At 35.5% G+C, this 17,430-nt stretch overlaps 1 protein-coding gene across 1 annotated transcript in view; it reads right to left on the bottom strand.

Annotated features, from left to right (window-relative positions):
* Window positions 1–17,430, bottom strand: part of NOL11 (nucleolar protein 11) — a 30,299-nt gene that overhangs the window by 1,715 nt on the left and 11,154 nt on the right. The window contains exons 6-16 of the mRNA XM_026678770.2: window positions 16,704–16,845; window positions 15,710–15,907; window positions 14,962–15,038; window positions 10,852–10,975; window positions 9,414–9,511; window positions 4,826–4,891; window positions 4,196–4,377; window positions 3,617–3,742; window positions 2,882–3,100; window positions 1,382–1,460; window positions 111–203 (exon numbers count right to left, since the gene is read on the bottom strand). Of these exons, the coding sequence (XP_026534555.1) occupies window positions 111–203; window positions 1,382–1,460; window positions 2,882–3,100; window positions 3,617–3,742; window positions 4,196–4,377; window positions 4,826–4,891; window positions 9,414–9,511; window positions 10,852–10,975; window positions 14,962–15,038; window positions 15,710–15,907; window positions 16,704–16,845 (1,404 nt within the window). The remainder of the gene's footprint in view (window positions 1–110; window positions 204–1,381; window positions 1,461–2,881; window positions 3,101–3,616; window positions 3,743–4,195; window positions 4,378–4,825; window positions 4,892–9,413; window positions 9,512–10,851; window positions 10,976–14,961; window positions 15,039–15,709; window positions 15,908–16,703; window positions 16,846–17,430) is intronic.

Below are 17,430 nucleotides of genomic sequence, written 5' to 3'. Positions count from 1 at the left end.
AATTATCTCATTATTTTTCCAGAGGCACTAAATCTGAGTATGCTCTAAAAAGATTTCTTTGGGCATGTTTAAGAATAACTTGATAGTTTTCGTATGAAATTTTTCTATACCTGTTGTATGGTCAGATGAAATATTCCAGGGAAGTGTGTGGAGGACTCTTTACTACATTGCACATATACGTACTGAAGATACTGGAGGAATAACTAAAAAGAAAACAATAAAATCAGGTGTCACTGAATACAGCAGAGTTCCCCAACCTTTCCAGCTTTGCAGAACAGCCCGAGGGGGGGGGCAGTCCAGATGTGGGAATTAAATTTGTGTTAATTTTATGATGTTCATGTGGATTACACAAATATTTGTGCATCGTTTATATTGACACAATTGAAATTTAACCACCTTTCATCGATAACAGGCATCTCTTCTGCTAGAAGAGAATACAGATAGTTTTTGGCTTACAATAGTTTATTTAGTGACCGTTTTTTAAACTTACAATCACTGCAGCATACCCATGTTCATGTGATCAAAATCCAGGCGCTTGGCAATTGACTTATATTTATGATGGTTGGTGTGTCCCAGGGTCATGTGACCACCTTTTGCAACCTTCTGACAGAGTCAATGGGAAAGCCAGATTCACATAACAATGAGGTTACTAACTTAACAACTGTGGTGATTCACTTAACAAGTATGGCAAGAAATCACAACTTGTAAAATGGGGCAAATTCACTTAACAAATGTCTCGCAACAGAAATTTTAGGCTCAATTATGGTTGTAAGTCAAGGACTACCTGTACATGTAGTGCAGGGTTGAACTGTGAGTTCTTGGTGCTCTCCATGCTTGGTGGTTTTCTTGCAGATAATGGATCTGATGATGTTACTTAGTCTGGTGATGAAACGTGTGCAAGAAAGTCACCAAGCTTGGATCCATCTAAATTTTTCTTTATTTACCAATTTATCTCATTTAGTGTCCATCTCACTAAAGGCAATTCTAAGCAATGCACAACAACATCTCTGTAAGAGCAGTAAAGGGGAAGCTTTATTACAAATGTAACTCCCTATTCAAAGTTTAAAATGTAGCATTATAGGAAGAGAGGAGTAACCGCTTAATGAAGACTCTAATGCCAAATGGAAGAGGTAGGGAGCTGGATTCTTCAAAGTGTAATGCAAAATGAACTAGGATTTCAACCGCAACCTAACAGCCCATAACAGAAAGTATATATGTGATGACTTTTATAAGTTAGCTATAAATAACATTTATAAATAGGCTTCTGTAGCTTTACATTAAACTATCAGATATAAAAGGGACAACTTCAGTGAAGTCATAATCAAGTGTAAAATTAATTTGACACCGTTACTGAAATCTGAAGGCACAAACCAATACTTACTATGACTTCCTTTGCAGAGAGGTCTTTCAAATGAGGTAAAAGAAATGTTTCACTGTAAGCTGAACAAATAATTGTATTTCTGCATAAGGTAGAGATACTGGAGTCAAGGATTTACTTCTATTCAGATTTGCGTATTATTTTATCCCATTTTTTTTTTAAAAAAAGCAGTACTTTTAAAACTAAAATATTTTTTAAAAAATTAGCAAGTTAAAGCAGCCTTTGTTCATCAAACAAAGAACTGAGTGGTCCAAATTACAGAAGAAGAAGAATCAAAATCTGAGGACTGTGCAACTTAAGGCTGCTGGTCCTAGCCACAACTTTACCAAGTCTTTCGATCTCTCAGAAAGAGAAAAAAATGTGACCAGTATTTTACCTACATAAATTAGAAAAGGTTAACTGTGATTATGCATGTTGATATTTCTATGCATACATCATGAACACCAACATCAATTTTTCAGTGAACATTTAGCAGAACCAAATAGCAGTATTGTTGCTTCTTGATTCAAGAGAAAAAAATTTCTTTCTGCAGGCAGTTTAATGAAGAGAGATAAGGGCTGGGACTAAGGATCATGAGTTAGAAATAAACATATATTGAGCAGTGGCTCCTCAAAAAAGGAATAAAATTAAGGAATGCAAAGACCTGTTTGGTCTTTATCTTTGCAATCAGATATTGTAGCAGTGCGGCGGAGAACAGTACATGTAATCCTTTACTTTTCAGAGGAATTATAAGATTTATTTCTCGCTGTATCCATTTGATTCTAGGGCAAAAGGGGGATACTTCTGGCTCTACAGGTAATTTCTAAAACATATAATTCCTGAGGAATCATATTGCCTAAGGTGTGGCTCAAGCGAAATCGTGAATATTCTAGTGTGGTGTGCTAAAAAAAGTCTAATCTTGTGGTACTTTGTTGAAAAATAGCCACAAGACAAATGAGATTAGCAATTAAGACACTTTCAGACTTTAGTAAATAAATCTCATACGCAACTTTGTTTCAGCTGCATACATATTTTGTAACAATACTGGTAAAATTTGTTAGGGATATGATAAACAATCTGAATACAATTTACTGTATATCAAAATCTTCCCTCACATATTATTTAGGTGAATCAATTATTTTGACCAAAAACAATCTACATTGATCGGTGTTTTAATATTTTATTTAGGCTTTTTAAAAAAGTCTTTTGTTTTTACACATAGCTATTCCAACAAATGTTATTTTATGCAGGAAACCTAAACGTATACTTTTATGTAAATTTTGGAGCTGAGACTGAAAGAAGTAGGTAGAATCTGTTCACTGCTTTTTGGTGCTTTGCTACATTTTCTTCCAATTAATACGTACTGTATATTTTTTACATCTTTACTGTATACCACAATCAATTCAGAGATCAAAGACTACATCTGAAGGTTATCATTTTCAATTCAGATTATACTGAATAGGAGGAATAATAATGGTAGTTTCTTTTTAATCATTCACATCAAAAATAAATTTCAAAGGATACAATAATGTTGCTTTGTGTGGTCCAACTGGACATATTTCACTTAGTTCTATTTCTTGGGATTTCTGTATTGTTTGCGTATCACAACTATCTTCCTCTATGAGTTCAAAAGTGCAGCCATTCTGTACAATTTTAGACATTTTGTTGTGTTCAACAGTATGAACATGATCTGGTACAAAATCTGAATTCATATTCATCGTTTCAAGGTGGTCATCACCAATGCTACAAAGAAACAAAATGTCCACAAAATGTTATTTAAAACTAATCTTGAAGTTGAAACCATAATATATCTAAGACAGATTGTTTGCTGTTAAATAGAAGAACATAGGAAAAAATTGCTTTTGGCAGGCAAAATTGATAGAGATGATAGTACATCAAGGATGATAAAAGCCATTATTGGTTAACTGCTTGAAGATGAATTTTCCCCAGTCAGAATCAATTAAAAGAAAAAAGAATCCACAATCTGGATTTTATAAAAGGGAAATTATTTAGGTTCATGCAGTATTAAGTAGACCTAAATAAATAAGCTGGTAAACTAAAAAGTTCTCCAAAGAAAAAGAGATGATTTATAGTAGCTGTCATTTTTTAAGCTTGTCCACATGCAGATCTAAGACTAGTGCCATCTTCTCAGAGCTTTTCTATAAACAAACTAAACTGGGAAAGAAACAACTATTTCAAAACAAAATTTTGCAAGAACTATTAATAAATTTAAATATAAACAGAAATATGTATATTTACCTCAGAAAAATCTTCAGGCAAGTACAAATAACTTCTTCAGGGATATCAGGAAATTGCTGCAGACAGAGTTGCAAAAGATGTATATCTGTTTTCTCCACTGCAATTGCCATCAGTTCTGGACACATGCTGGAAGATAAAATAGTAAAGTTCTCAATATATTCAACATTATTATGATTGGTTGCAATCAGCACATGTTTAGACTGGATTTGGCATTTCTGTCCACCTACTGAGTCCCTATTATTACTATAATTTTATCCTACCCTTGTTTATATATAAAACTCAAGATGACATACATATCTTAATACTCCTGGCTTCCTATTTTCCTCACAACAATAACTCCGTGAGGTGGGTTGTGGTTGAGAGATAGCGACAGGTCCAAAGTTACCCAGCTAGAACTCATTCTCTTGGTTTTTAAACCAGCACCTTAACCACAACACCAAACTAGCACTTTTTTTTTTCTGTACACATTTCCATATACCTTTTAAAAGTTTCTGGTTTATAATGTAACCAATTCCCAAGAGCTATTGCTACAAAAATGTGAAGCAGGCTGTTTGTTAGAAAAGATTAGATATTTATTACCTATAAGAGAGGCCTTGTGTTTGAATCAGTTGTACCAAGCATCTGCGAGGATAGAATGAAGATTCTGCTTTACATCTATTCACAAGAGCAGATACTATATATCCAATTGATGCTTGAAAGACTGTCGGAGTACTAGACAAAAACGCCAGTAGTTTTTCTTCTACAGTATTCTGAGGAGCACCCTAAAAAATAAAATATTTTACTTATTGGTTCCAACTTAATTATTTTCTTCTTTGCTAATTAAAATTATTAACTACTGCACTAGTCATCCAATAGGGTTATTGTAAGAGTTTGGTCCATTAATTCTTCATGAGACCAAATCTGTAAAGAGAAACATTTTTAGATGTATTATAGATTAAGAAATATTTTATCTCTGGCTCTATTTTTGCAGTTTACAGAACAACTTTTTTTTAAAGAATCACACTGACCAGATTTGTTAATTACACTTAAAAATTCTAATTAATATAACCATGATGTTCATCTCTAATTTGCTTTGCTGATACTTAAAGGAGAATTGCAAATTAATTACTCATTTAGGTACATATTTCACCACACATTTGTACATAGAGAAAATGCCACTCAAGATTGCTGTGTCACCCTTTGTTTTCAATAGGAAGTGTTCATAATTACCTTAATAATGTTAAGAAGCTGTTCCACTGTCAGGGTCCCTTCTTGAGCATTCTTTCTTGATCTCAACTGCAATTTTTGACAAAGAAATAAAGATTCTCTGAAACAAGTAGATAAGTTTCCTTCAAAACTAGTAATCAAAGATTATGTCTTCAATGTGATCTCCATTCTAACAGGAACCCCTAATTCATTTTTATACCATCTGGGTAAGAAAGACATTATGAGATGAAAAGGATCATGTGACCCAGGCATATGTCAGCAGTTATTTTACCCACTACAAATACAACAAATACATTTAAAAGTTTTTCTTCTATACCACAAAAACCCACGCTCCAGAATGGATCCAAAACAAACTGTGTAATAGGAAGAAATAGGAGTGCCATTGCTGGCCCTCATTAAATTATGCTGAAATTGCTAATAGAGGCATCCAAAGCACACCCTATTCTATTTCATCAAACCAAAATTAGGCCGAGAGGTGCAGGGCAAGTCATGCACGAGTTGAGGAAGTGAGGGGCTGGTGTCAATGAGGAAGGCCAGGGAGAGAGAGTGTGATGCATGAAAAAGCAGAGAGGCCTGAAAAGGATGTGTGTTTGCGTGTGTGAATGAAGGGGGAAAGAAGGGTGCTCTATAAGTGAGCTAAGGGGGAAAGGAGGGTGTTATGTGTGCAAAGACAGGCTGGGGAGGGGGAGATTTACCTGAGTGACTTACAGCCTTACCTGCAGGCTTCCCCAATGACTTGGCTAGGGGAAAACTGGCAGGAAAGATTGCAAATGGCAATATTATGATAACGGGACATTGCAGCCATTCTTAAATGAGAGCTGGATATATAACTGTTATATAACTGTGGGGGCCCTGCAACAGTGGGAACTTTGAGGGCCAATTTTAAGTCCTTGTTAAGCACTGTCATAACTCCGAACAGTCGCTGACAAATGGTCATAACTTGAGGACTACCTGTATGAGTTTTAGTGCTGCCTTAGGAATAAAACTACCTGAATGATTTAGGGACAGTCACTCTCTCTCAGCCCTAGGGTGATGGCCATAGCAAACCACTTCCAAAAATCATGCTAAGAAAACAATGTACATGTCAAGGTACTGCCAAGACTATAAAATGAGTCAAAAATCACAAAAAAAAAACCCCAAAACATCCCTCCCCTCCCCTCCCAACTTCCCGGATAGGATTAGACCAGTAAATGTTGCTTACTGATTTGTTTGGAGGAGGTGAGTTAAAATCTGAAGAAATCTTTAACATGTGATTATGTGTTATACTATAATTAATTAATCAATCAATCAACATCTGCCTATCCCAGGTCCTTGGGGAAGGGCTTGATAGGTGGATAAAAATACCAAATCCAATATGAAAATTTGGCTGACTGCAATGAACCAAATAATATTATAAATATTATAGAAATAGGATGAAAGCAGTAATTAGCACCTTGGTTCAATCCCAAAAGAACACCATTGGCACTGGCAAATTCACCATCCGTCAATTGCCACAGGCAGCTTTACTCGGAACAGCTTACATCCTGCAGTGATGTATCTGTAACATCATCAAACATCCACACTTGCTTATCCCAGATCCTTTGGAAGGACTCAATAGGCAGACCCCAAAATGCCAAATCTAGCCTGACCATCTGGCTGACTGTGTGACAAACCATATTAAAATGATAAGATCATGAATCTTATGTGAATATCTCAATTCAAGTTAATATATTTTATGTTTTGAAAAAAGAAATGGTGTTCTGAGAATCAAGGCTAGAAAGCCTGGGTTAGCAGCCACATTAGAGACTAGGTGTAGATCTGATGGCAACAGCTTGAGAGATGCATTCAAAGAAAACAGGTTTTCCACTTGTTCAAAGATGATCCAGCTATTTATTTCTACTGATGGGGAGCCACCTAGTGACCCCATCTAGAACTGCCACGTGGTGTTCGGTTCCAAAATGACACCTTTTACTGGCATTCAAGAAGGGGAAAAGAAACTTCCATCAAAGTCTATGGAAGGCTTTTCCTAAAAATGTGCTGGGGATACTTCTAAAGTTGGGTGACTTTAATACCCCTTTAAACACAAACATGCTGGGTGCATGAATTTTTCTCTGCAGCTTCTGAAATAATTCCCCACCCCACTGTCAGAATCATATGATGAATGAAGGAGGTTGAAAAAAGGCAAGAAAAGGCTTAAGAAATACAGTAGAACCTCTGATCACGAACACTTTTGACCACGACCAAATCTGGACCTTGGCTGATTTCCTCTTTCGCGCCATTTTTTTCGTAAGTGCCAAATTACCTCACATGTACATGATACACATTCAATCCAATGAGGAAATTAAGTTCGGGTCATGACCAAATCGGGTTGCGACCAAAGTTATGGAACAAATTATGGTCAAGACCAGATGTTCTACTTTACTTAGATGAGGCAAAGCCTTATCACACAACAATAATAATAAAATGGTGCGTTGGAATATCTGCAAGAAATATAATTTGCTTGCAAGCAAAAATTGAGACCACAAAATAGAGAAAGTAATAGAAAATGAAGAAGCTAAAGTGCTCTGAGACCTTAGAATTCAAACAGACTGGCACCTGCTGCATAACACCTCAGATTTAAAACTGTCAGTAAGACAGACAAAAAAGTCTAGATAGCAGAAGTGACAGCAGATCAAAAGAGAAATAACTGGAGAGAATCACAAAATACAAAGACTTGCAAACAGAAGTAGAGCGACTATGCAAGAGAAAATGAAAATAATACCTATAGTGTGTTTGCCTTGGGTGCAATCCCAAGCATCTGGCGCACCATTTGCACAAGATCAGCTATGATAAAATCACCGTCAGTCAATTGCAAAAGGTAGTTTACTTGGAACAGCTTATATCAATGCAATAAAACTTTTAACATCAACCCAACAAGATCTGCCCATCCCAGATCCTTGGGGTGGACTCAATAGGATGAATAATAATACCAGCTCCAAACTAAACAGCTGATTATGCAACCAACCATAATAATGTCACATTTCTTAGTTTACCTGGTAGTTGTCACATGCCTCTCTCCTACAACAATACAAACACACACATAATGCAACTCATGCTCTAGGTTGGAAATAAATAGCCTCAGAAACAATGCTATGAGATCAATGCTATGAGATATAATTCACTAGTTAACTGCATTCCATTTTCTACTGTATACATTTTTAAAATGTTGAAATACATGTTAATATAAAGGCAAATGATATATACATGCACAAATTTTGAACCTTTTAAATGTTAGTATACTCAACATATGTAAGATAAGATCAAGAGTACATTGCTGGAGAAAGAAGTTGCATTTAGGTAAGAGAAAGAGAGTGATCTGCTCTCATCAGTTTTGTATCTCAGAATATCACAGGGGAGAAAAAGCTAATTCTCTATAACAGTGATGGCTAACCTATGACACGCGTGTCACTCGTGACACGCCGAGGCACTTTGACTGACACGCCTGTTGGTGTGGGGAAAACCTGCACATTTAGAGGCTGCCTGTGCTCTGCTCCAATCCCTGCTCCCTGCTTGTTGCGTGGAGGCGTGGTGTCACCGCTGCCACAAGATCTTTGCAGCAGAGAACCAGTTTTAACCGCCAAAACTGAGGTTTGTCAGTTTCATTACCTCAGGAATGCTACAGGAGGAAAGGAGATCCATGAGGTTCACAGCCCTGTACGGTGGCCTTCCGATCCCCACATCCTGCACCTGCAGCCCTGAGACCAGGGAGACGAGTTTCACAGCCCTGTGTGATCACCCCAGCCCAGTCCGTCATAAATGAAATTATTGATATTTCTTGAAGTGACACACGACCCGAGGAAGGCTACACTTTTTCCCGATTTTCGACACACCAAGCTGAAAAGGTTAGCCATCACTGCTCTATAATCACCACCCCAAGCAAGCTGTGCCTGAATGCTCATCTTCTTGATATTGATAAAAAAACACAGATGGGAATATGCTAGTTCGCATTAATTCCATTAACATTTATGCTTTCCTATCCATCCACAAGGTAAACTGGCCTTTGGGGAAAACACAATCACATCATCCACCACTGTTCACACAAATCTGGACAATTAACAAAAACAGTGGAGAATTTTTAGGGTTAAGCAGGTGGCTATTAATTGTGGATCCCACTATGCAGTATCAACTACAATCCAGGATCAATAAAATAGTATTAAGGTAGTAGTATAAAATATTTTGGCCTGAAAATATAGAGTTAATGAGTATGTACCTTACCAAGGATTGGAAGTTAATTGTCAGGCTTAGCCTGCATGGAAATCAATTAAGATTTGATTGGTCATAAATTTTCACATCAAGTTTAGGGAGCATAGATGATTAATTCATCAAGTCATTGGAAGAAAACCCTTTCAGAAACCAAAATAGTTTTGAAGAAAAGCAATTTCATATTGCCATATTACTTTAGTATTTATTCAACCATTCAATTTAGGGGCCACACGACTTAATGAGACTCTTATTCAGCACAATCAGAAGATTAACATAATAATCTATACCATGCTGAGTAGGTATTATATAAGAAATTGTATTACACACATAGGAAAGGAAAGGAAAAATAATCACATCAAAATAAACATACCAGCCTCTTTGATTCATCTTTAGCAGGTTTATCAGGTTCGGCACAGATCATGCCATCTTCCTGAAGCCTACTCCAATCAACAGGCATAGATTTCATTTCTGGAAAAGTATAATTTTATTTTAAAGGATGTAAAATATTTATTGTTATCCCCCCCCCCCCCAATTTCCTGGCAATTTGTTCATCTTCTGACTCAAAAATGTACAAGAAGATGTACGTTTTGATCATGTTTCAAAAAGTTTTTATTTAGGATCCTGTAAAGACAAAATTTCTGTCATCCAGTTCTAAAGAGCCCGCATTTTGTCATTCAGAAAATATCCAATTACTGTAGATATTCTTTCACCTTACAGATTGAGCTATAGAAGATTACCTGATAATTTAATTGGATTCTTTCCCCTAATTTCTTAGTAGAAATAATACTGCAGTGTTAAAAAAAGAAATATAAGCAGCAAGAAATAGACCTTGGTCCCAATCCTAAAAACTACACATGCAATTTTCTTCAAGCTTCTGTGTGTCCTTTAAAAAAAGATGTGTGTGCTTTTAAAAAGGTGTTGCACTCCTACATATTTTGGAATACATCTTCTGAAACATTTTAAAGCATGCCCAGTCCTATTATTTTTTTATGTCAGCTTCCCACAGCTTCAAAGCATGAACCTCTCACAGCTTCAAAGCATGAACTTCCTCATATTCATAATTTGCCTGTTCTCTTCTTCCACAATGCAAATTTCTCCTCCCTTTTAAGTTGTAAGCTGGTCAGTAGAAAGGTAGCTCCCTTTCCTTATCATTTAAAGAACCATAAACACAGATAAACTTCAATAATTAAGAAACTGTTTTACTGGGGCTTTTAAAAATCAATTCAGAACTTTCAATTAATTGATTAATAAATATTACAGTTGGTTATACTTAAGAAATAAACAGGAAGAGAATTGTCACCAGCTTTATTAATTGCATTCTTAGAACTTGGAGGAAGACATGACAGCTTTTATACTAAAAAGCCTGAGAACTATGCCTTTTTTTTTCTCTTTATGACCCTGTAATCCCTTTTATCAGGGTGGAGTCAGGGAGACTAAATGGAGCTGAGGGTTTACTGGCCAGATGCCCTTCCTGATGCCTATGCAGCATTCACAACAGATATTTTTTCATTGTACCCCGATAAATAAACATTTGTTGGTGCTTAGGATTGAACTCTCAACCTTCGAGTGGGAGGTGAGTGTCTTCATCTCTAAGCCACCGCACCGCTCAACTATGCCTTCTATTAATAAACGAAGCATAATATAATTTTTTTGGGGTTTTAACTGTTAACATATAATTTTCCAAAAGCACTTTAATATACAGTATTATATATAGAATAATGCTGACTCTGCAAACTACTCAGAGGTGCTGTATATATAAGTGCTACTGCTAGTGCTATAATTGAAAAACATTGCAGTTAAGTTCCTACCAGAAATATATGTATCCTTGCTTTTTCCAACTGCAGCAGCCAAAGAGGATGTTTCACATTTGTATAGGATTACTTCCAATTCTCTGCCGTGTATTATGAACAGCTTATCATTGTAAGACCAACACTGAAATAAATGAATATACATATTTTTATATATTAGGATAGAATACATTAGGCAGTTAGGCAGTAGGTAGTTAGTGAACATATACGCTTTCAATTTTTGCTTTTTTTTATTATCATTCAGATGGTGCCTTTGGGTTGGAAAAGGTAATTAATGATAATTTCAGAAGAAATTAAACAACAAAATGCCACCTTCCTTATATTTTATACACTGGAAAAGGAACCCATCTAGTCCTGGTGTTTTGCCACTTGCCATTTTTAAAATTGTTTAATCTCTACTGTGGATAGAGGAGCAAATAAAAATGTTTTTTGTATATCATCTAAATGCGTTAATTTTATTTAAAAAGGGTTCTATTCAGAAAGGATTTACATTGGAGCTATGTTTGTTCTTTAGTGTATGGCATTATACATGGATGGAGCTATGTTAGCCAGGAGAGAGGGAACGCTACCTGCAACTCAATCTCTTCATTATTACCTGGTCTCTTATTACTGTAGAAGTATCTTACTCTATTGAAACTGGAATTCCTCTAAGGCAGGGCTGTCAAACTCCAAGCCCGTGGGCTAGATCCGTCACAGACTGGCCACGCCCATGTCCAGTTTAGCAAAGGGGGGTGGAAAGTCCCAATATGTCACGTGACACCACCGTGAGGATGTAAGTTTGACACCCGTGCTCTAAGGCTTCAATTATTACCTGTCTTAATGACAAGATCCTGGATATATGGTATCAGTAAAAGGCTTAGGAGGGAGATGCGCACTATCAAAGGTGCATGTTTTATTTCAGAAGTATTAATTTTTTAGTATTGAACAAAAATGTTTTCCTTTTAGAGGCCAGATTTTATTCTTCCAGCAATTTGTAGATATGTCAGCCATGGTACATTCCAGCCTTTGCTAAGTAATCTGGGCGGACCATTTTTGGATATGCAATTACACTTTTCTTACTGTAATTATCTCCATCGTGAAAACCATTTAGGTGAAAAAATAATTGTGATATTTTTGGACTTACTATTTTCCTCATAGAGTTGCATACTTTTATCAAGCTTTGTCTTATAATGTGTCCTTTTAGTTTTTTATTTTGTGTGTGTGTTGGGAAACTGCCAGCAAGACTGGATGGAGGAGTCAAGAAAGGACCCAGCTTGGAATCTTTGCACAGTTGCAATTGGCATAAGTTTGATCTCCCATAAGATCCATGGAGCCTTATCTGGTCTTTCTCAGGGGATATTCTTGTAACTTAGATAGAGAACAATAAAATTGTTTATTATAGTTTTTTATGGGTGGCTCTGGTTGCTTGTACCTGACATTAGTGTCCCTGTACCAGAAACAACTACAGAACCCATTAGTTAGGCCAGCTGATATGGGATTTTATTCCACAAAACCTTTTGGCTAATATTATATAGTAGCTGTTCTTATCACTTTTCAAAATATCTGTGGATACTAATAAAGTAGGCTTCGTTATAACTTATTCACAAATCCTTAATTTTGGAATGTAATACATTTACCATCTTTGTAGATTTCTGAATAAATTCTTCTTACTTGATTTAAAAACATTCATCTGTTATTGCCTTCATGGTGCCCCATTTTATGGTTAACAATCATACAGCTGCCATTTTTTGAAAAAACAAACAAACCAAAAACATTTCCCATATTCTGGGGCAAAGCATTTTATTTGCAATTATATAGCAAATTAGAATAAATTGGATTTTGGCATTCAAATTGAAGCCCAAAATTACTGGAGCAAATAAGTAAAATAGGCTTTTTGTTAATTGATGCATAATACTTCAAATATCAATAAACTGTACAGATAGTCCTCATGTTATGGACTGTTTGTTTAATGATGATTCAAAGTTAGAATGGTCTTGGGAAAAAAATGATTTACATTGTCCTTAAAGTTACTACAGGTAGTCCTTGACTTTCGACCACAATTGAGCCCAAAATTTATGTGGCTAAGCGAGAGATTTGTTAAGTGAGTTTTGCCCTATTTTACAACTTTTGTCACATTTGTTAAGTGAATAACTACAATTCTTGAATTAGTAACATGGTTGTTAAGTGTATTTGATTTCCCCATTGACTTTGCTTGTCAGAAGTTTGCAAAAGGGGATCACATGACCCCAGGACACTGCAACCGACATAAAAGTTGTCAAGCATCTGAATGTAAATCATGTGACCATGCAGATGCTGCAACTGTCAGAAGTGTAAAAAATATTTCAATTGATTTCTAGAACGAAATTCTGCTGGTCAAATTTATTCAGAGCTTTTCTTACTTTTTGTGTAAATCCTGATTGAGTCTAATCTATTTTATATATATGTATAAATCTATAGAGGCCAATGTTATAATTTTTTTAACCCAACTTTCCTTTAATTAAAATAAGTCCTGTCTATCTTCTTGAATATTTTTCTACTATAAAATCTGTATTGGTTTTAAATAAAACGTCTACCCCTTTCGACTTGCTAGGCCCTCCTACCAAAAATAATCTTTTCAGAATCTTATCTGATGTATGATTCCTGTAAAAAGACCGCTGATTGAGATCCCTTATTCATCTTAACCCCCAGCACACATAGTTCGTATATGAATTAATAGTTTAATAGATCTAATTTAAGAGCATTATGCTGAACATCAGTTTCTTGCTTTTCAGATCACATTGTCCTTATATTAATTTTAATTTATTTTTAATTTATTTATTTTAAGTTTTCCTCCACCGCCCATGTCTTTCTTCAATGCCAGAATGTCTCAGTCATCCTTGATTCATCCAAATAAGGCTTAATTCTTTATCTGTTCAGGGAATTACCCTTCATAGACATCCCTTTATTGCACATTTTGCCAATTAGTTGGATATTAATGAAAGAAAACGAGCAAAAATAATCTGAAAAGCTGAGTTGGGAGAAGAGCAATTGGCTCAGCACTCCACCTTCTCTGATGCTTGATCTAACCCGTCAAATTGTACTTTATAAAATAATGAAATTCACTGCTTTATTCATTACAGAACGCTATATTCACAGGGAATATACAACCTTTATCAAGCTGTATTTGATTTTGAATGGAATGCTGATGGTAGCACTCCCTAAAAAAAGATGAAGCCAGAGCAAAGTGAAAGCTGATTTAATTTCAATTAATTGTTACTGAATTAAATATATTTAATGTGCCAATTCCCCATGTATTAAACTATTACTCTCATCAATCAAATTAAAAATTGTATTTTGCTAAAACATTTGAAAGGCCACAGCTATGATTTTGCGACCCACATGGGACACTGAAGTTTCTGACAGTACTACCCTTGCCAAAACTAATGTATAATGCATTTTCCTCTCTCTTCTGGGTGACTGGATGACTTTGGAAGCATTTGTTGTGGGTTAACACACCTTGAGTTTTATATACAAAACATCTGATTTAGTGCAATTTTTTCCGAAGTAAGGCAAATTTAAACACGTTTTATAAATTACTGTATTCAAAGTCAAAACTTAATAACAATTCTAAATCCAAATGATAAAGAAAATAGAATGCAGAAATAAGTGCTTCCAAATATATGGATGTAAACTGTTTCAATTCCTCCCCGCGAGACACTGCTACAGAATATTGTTTTCCCTCGTGTCATCACTCTGAACACCTAATTCCCACAGGAATTATGTATATTTACCCATGCAATATGGCTGTACTTCTCATCTTTACTATTACCTTCTCTTATTTCTACTACCTTTTCTTCTTATTATTACTGTTGTTTTGCATGTACACTGAGAGCTTCTGGAGACAAATTCTTTCTATGCTTAACCATACGTAGCCAAATGAAGTATGCTAGGCTGTTCTAGTCTCTATTAGCAAGATAAGAAAAGGGAGCACCTAGCCTTAAGATTCACTTATGCTAATGGATTAATATATTCGACAAAAGGGGAAAAAATTAAAACACTGACCGAAACCATTTCTTCTTAGATAAGTATGGGTTTCTATTATGACAGAATTGCTACAGATACGTTAAAATCAAGTAACTGGTCTCTGCTTACTTGTCCTGTTGTTCCTTGTGGCAAATCTTTTGATGCTTCCAGAGTTTGAAACTTAATATTCCATATTGAAAAGCAGTCTACCAAGAGGAAAGACAAAATTTATCTGTGTGTGATTTACATATGCACAGTTCTCATTTATAAAATGTCACTTGGAAACTAATTAAAAGTATTTTGGCAATATTCTATGCCCCCAAAGTAATTAACACATCAGATCATTCTTGTTGAATGCTATTAATAATCAAGTATCTCATTTCAATAGGACAGAGGCGGGCAATCAATTTCCCAAGAGGCCACATGAGAAACTGGTGTGGATGACTGATGCCCTGCCCCCCACCACAGATACTGCACCACAATCCCTGCTGCTGCTGACACTATGCCACCCCCCACTGGTGTGGGCCAGATGTGGCCTGTAAAATGCCCAGGTCTACACTAGTGTCTCGGGAAGAAAATATATCAAGATAATATTTTCTGGGAACAGTCTCATTAAACATGAGTTATCAGATCAAAATCATCAGTCTTTCTTTCTTTCTTTCACATTATAGAATCTTTCCTGGTTTCCCTCACTGTTGACATTATTAGCAAGTTCCAATCAGGTTCCATTATTTTTTAATTCACATTTTGTGTTGCAAACAATGTGACTTGAGGTCCTGATTGTTAATGCTTTTCCAAATGTTTCTTGGATGTTTTCCTTTTGTTTTGATCCAATTGTTAAGCTAAGTTATTTTAGTCCAACTGTTCAATGGTTTACCTTTGACGTTTCTTTCTGAGGAATCCAGGCATCCTGTTACTGCAATATGGTCTTTATCAAGAATCACAATTGAAGTTCCTTTAAGAATATTTCCACCCACATTGAGTCTGAGTAGAATTGATTTTGGTAAAATCTGTGTTTCTGCTGTTTTACTCTCTTGTAACGGCACCAGAATCTTATACACACAGCCACTGGAATCTGTTTACAAAATCAAATCACATCTTGATTTTCAAAAATATGAAAACTAGAACTGACAGTTAATAGAGATCTATGAACTTCTCCAACTGGTATAGCCATCCCTTTCTTCCCTCTGCTATGAGTAATCTACAATATGTAGTACATGTATACACACATACACAAGCCTAAACTAATTATAATCAAAGAATTAAAAATCTAAGTATGTCACTTGCCAGATTACTTCCAAGAGCTGAAGAAAATTTATTTCCTTGCCATGTGTTTCATGGTAAAGTGACTAGCAACAATCAACCCTACAGTAATATAGCTGGCCAAACATTTACATAAACTCCACCCAGAGCTTCCAAAGCAGCCTTAAATATAAATATTTACAGCAAATAAAAGTAAAATACCATTCTCTGTAATATTGATCCATGTCATGCATTATGATGTGCTTTTAGTTCATTGTTGCTTGGCAACAATTGGGAATTTGCTTGTGTCATTTGTAAGCTATAGTTTATGTTTAATATTGTGTGTGAAACAGGCCATTATGACTTCTCCAAACCCCAAGATGACTAAAACAATGTTTAGCATCATGTGTAAATCTAATCATAGTGTCCAGAACTAAATGCATTTTATATGTTTATATCACTATAATAGAAAATAAGACTATTTGTAACTACTGACTGAAGCAGAAAGCATACCATTTACAAAGTACAGACTCAGGTTTTTTTTGGATATCTAAAACATTGTCTATGATATATTAAACTAGGGCTCTGCTTTAAAATTAAACAGAATTAGAAAACACAGTTATACTTACATAAGCAAAAGAGTGTGATAATTTTGTTTTTCAAATATGCTGCAAAACTCAGTGGAGTAGATGTCCCAACTCCTTGTTCAAATTTAAACTTCTGAAGGGTGTATGGATTGCAATGCTGCACATATATGAAGTAATTCCCATCCTGAAAATAAAGGCTTTTTAAAATATCAGTATCTATCTCATGAAAATATCACAAAACAAGATAATAGTTAACCCTAGGTAACTGAAGCCCCAATTAAATAGAAATGATAATTCAATATGAACCATATGCCAATATAGTCATTGTGAAAAAAGCAGTGTCTAAGGAAGCCAGACTAAACAAAGTATAGGGAGTCCTTGACTAATGACAATAATTGGGACTGGAACTTCCACTGCTAAGCAAAGTAGTTGTTAAATAAGTCATGCTGATCCTATTACCTTTTTTGCTACAGTTAAAGGAATCACCATGCTAGTGAAACAACTGTGTAAACTGTTAAGTAAATCTGGCTTCCCCCCATCGAATTTGCTTGTCAGAAGTCAGTTGGGGAGGTCACAAATAATGATCATGTGACTGCAGATACACTGCAATGGTTAAATGACCAACTAATTGTAAGCTACTTTTTTTCAGCAACAGCATAATTTTGAATGTTTGCCAAACAAATGGACATAAGTCAACCACTAGCTGCAGTTTCTTTTATCTTTGTGTCGGTAAGAATCAGGAAGATGAACCAAACAGAAAAACTCTATC

This window comes from Notechis scutatus, chromosome 2, assembly GCF_049901735.1.
Source record: "Notechis scutatus isolate UNSWTSFEM ecotype Mainland chromosome 2, rNotScu1.2, whole genome shotgun sequence".
NCBI classification, from domain to species: domain Eukaryota; kingdom Metazoa; phylum Chordata; class Lepidosauria; order Squamata; family Elapidae; genus Notechis; species Notechis scutatus.
This window is presented reverse-complemented; position numbering and strand designations above follow the sequence as displayed.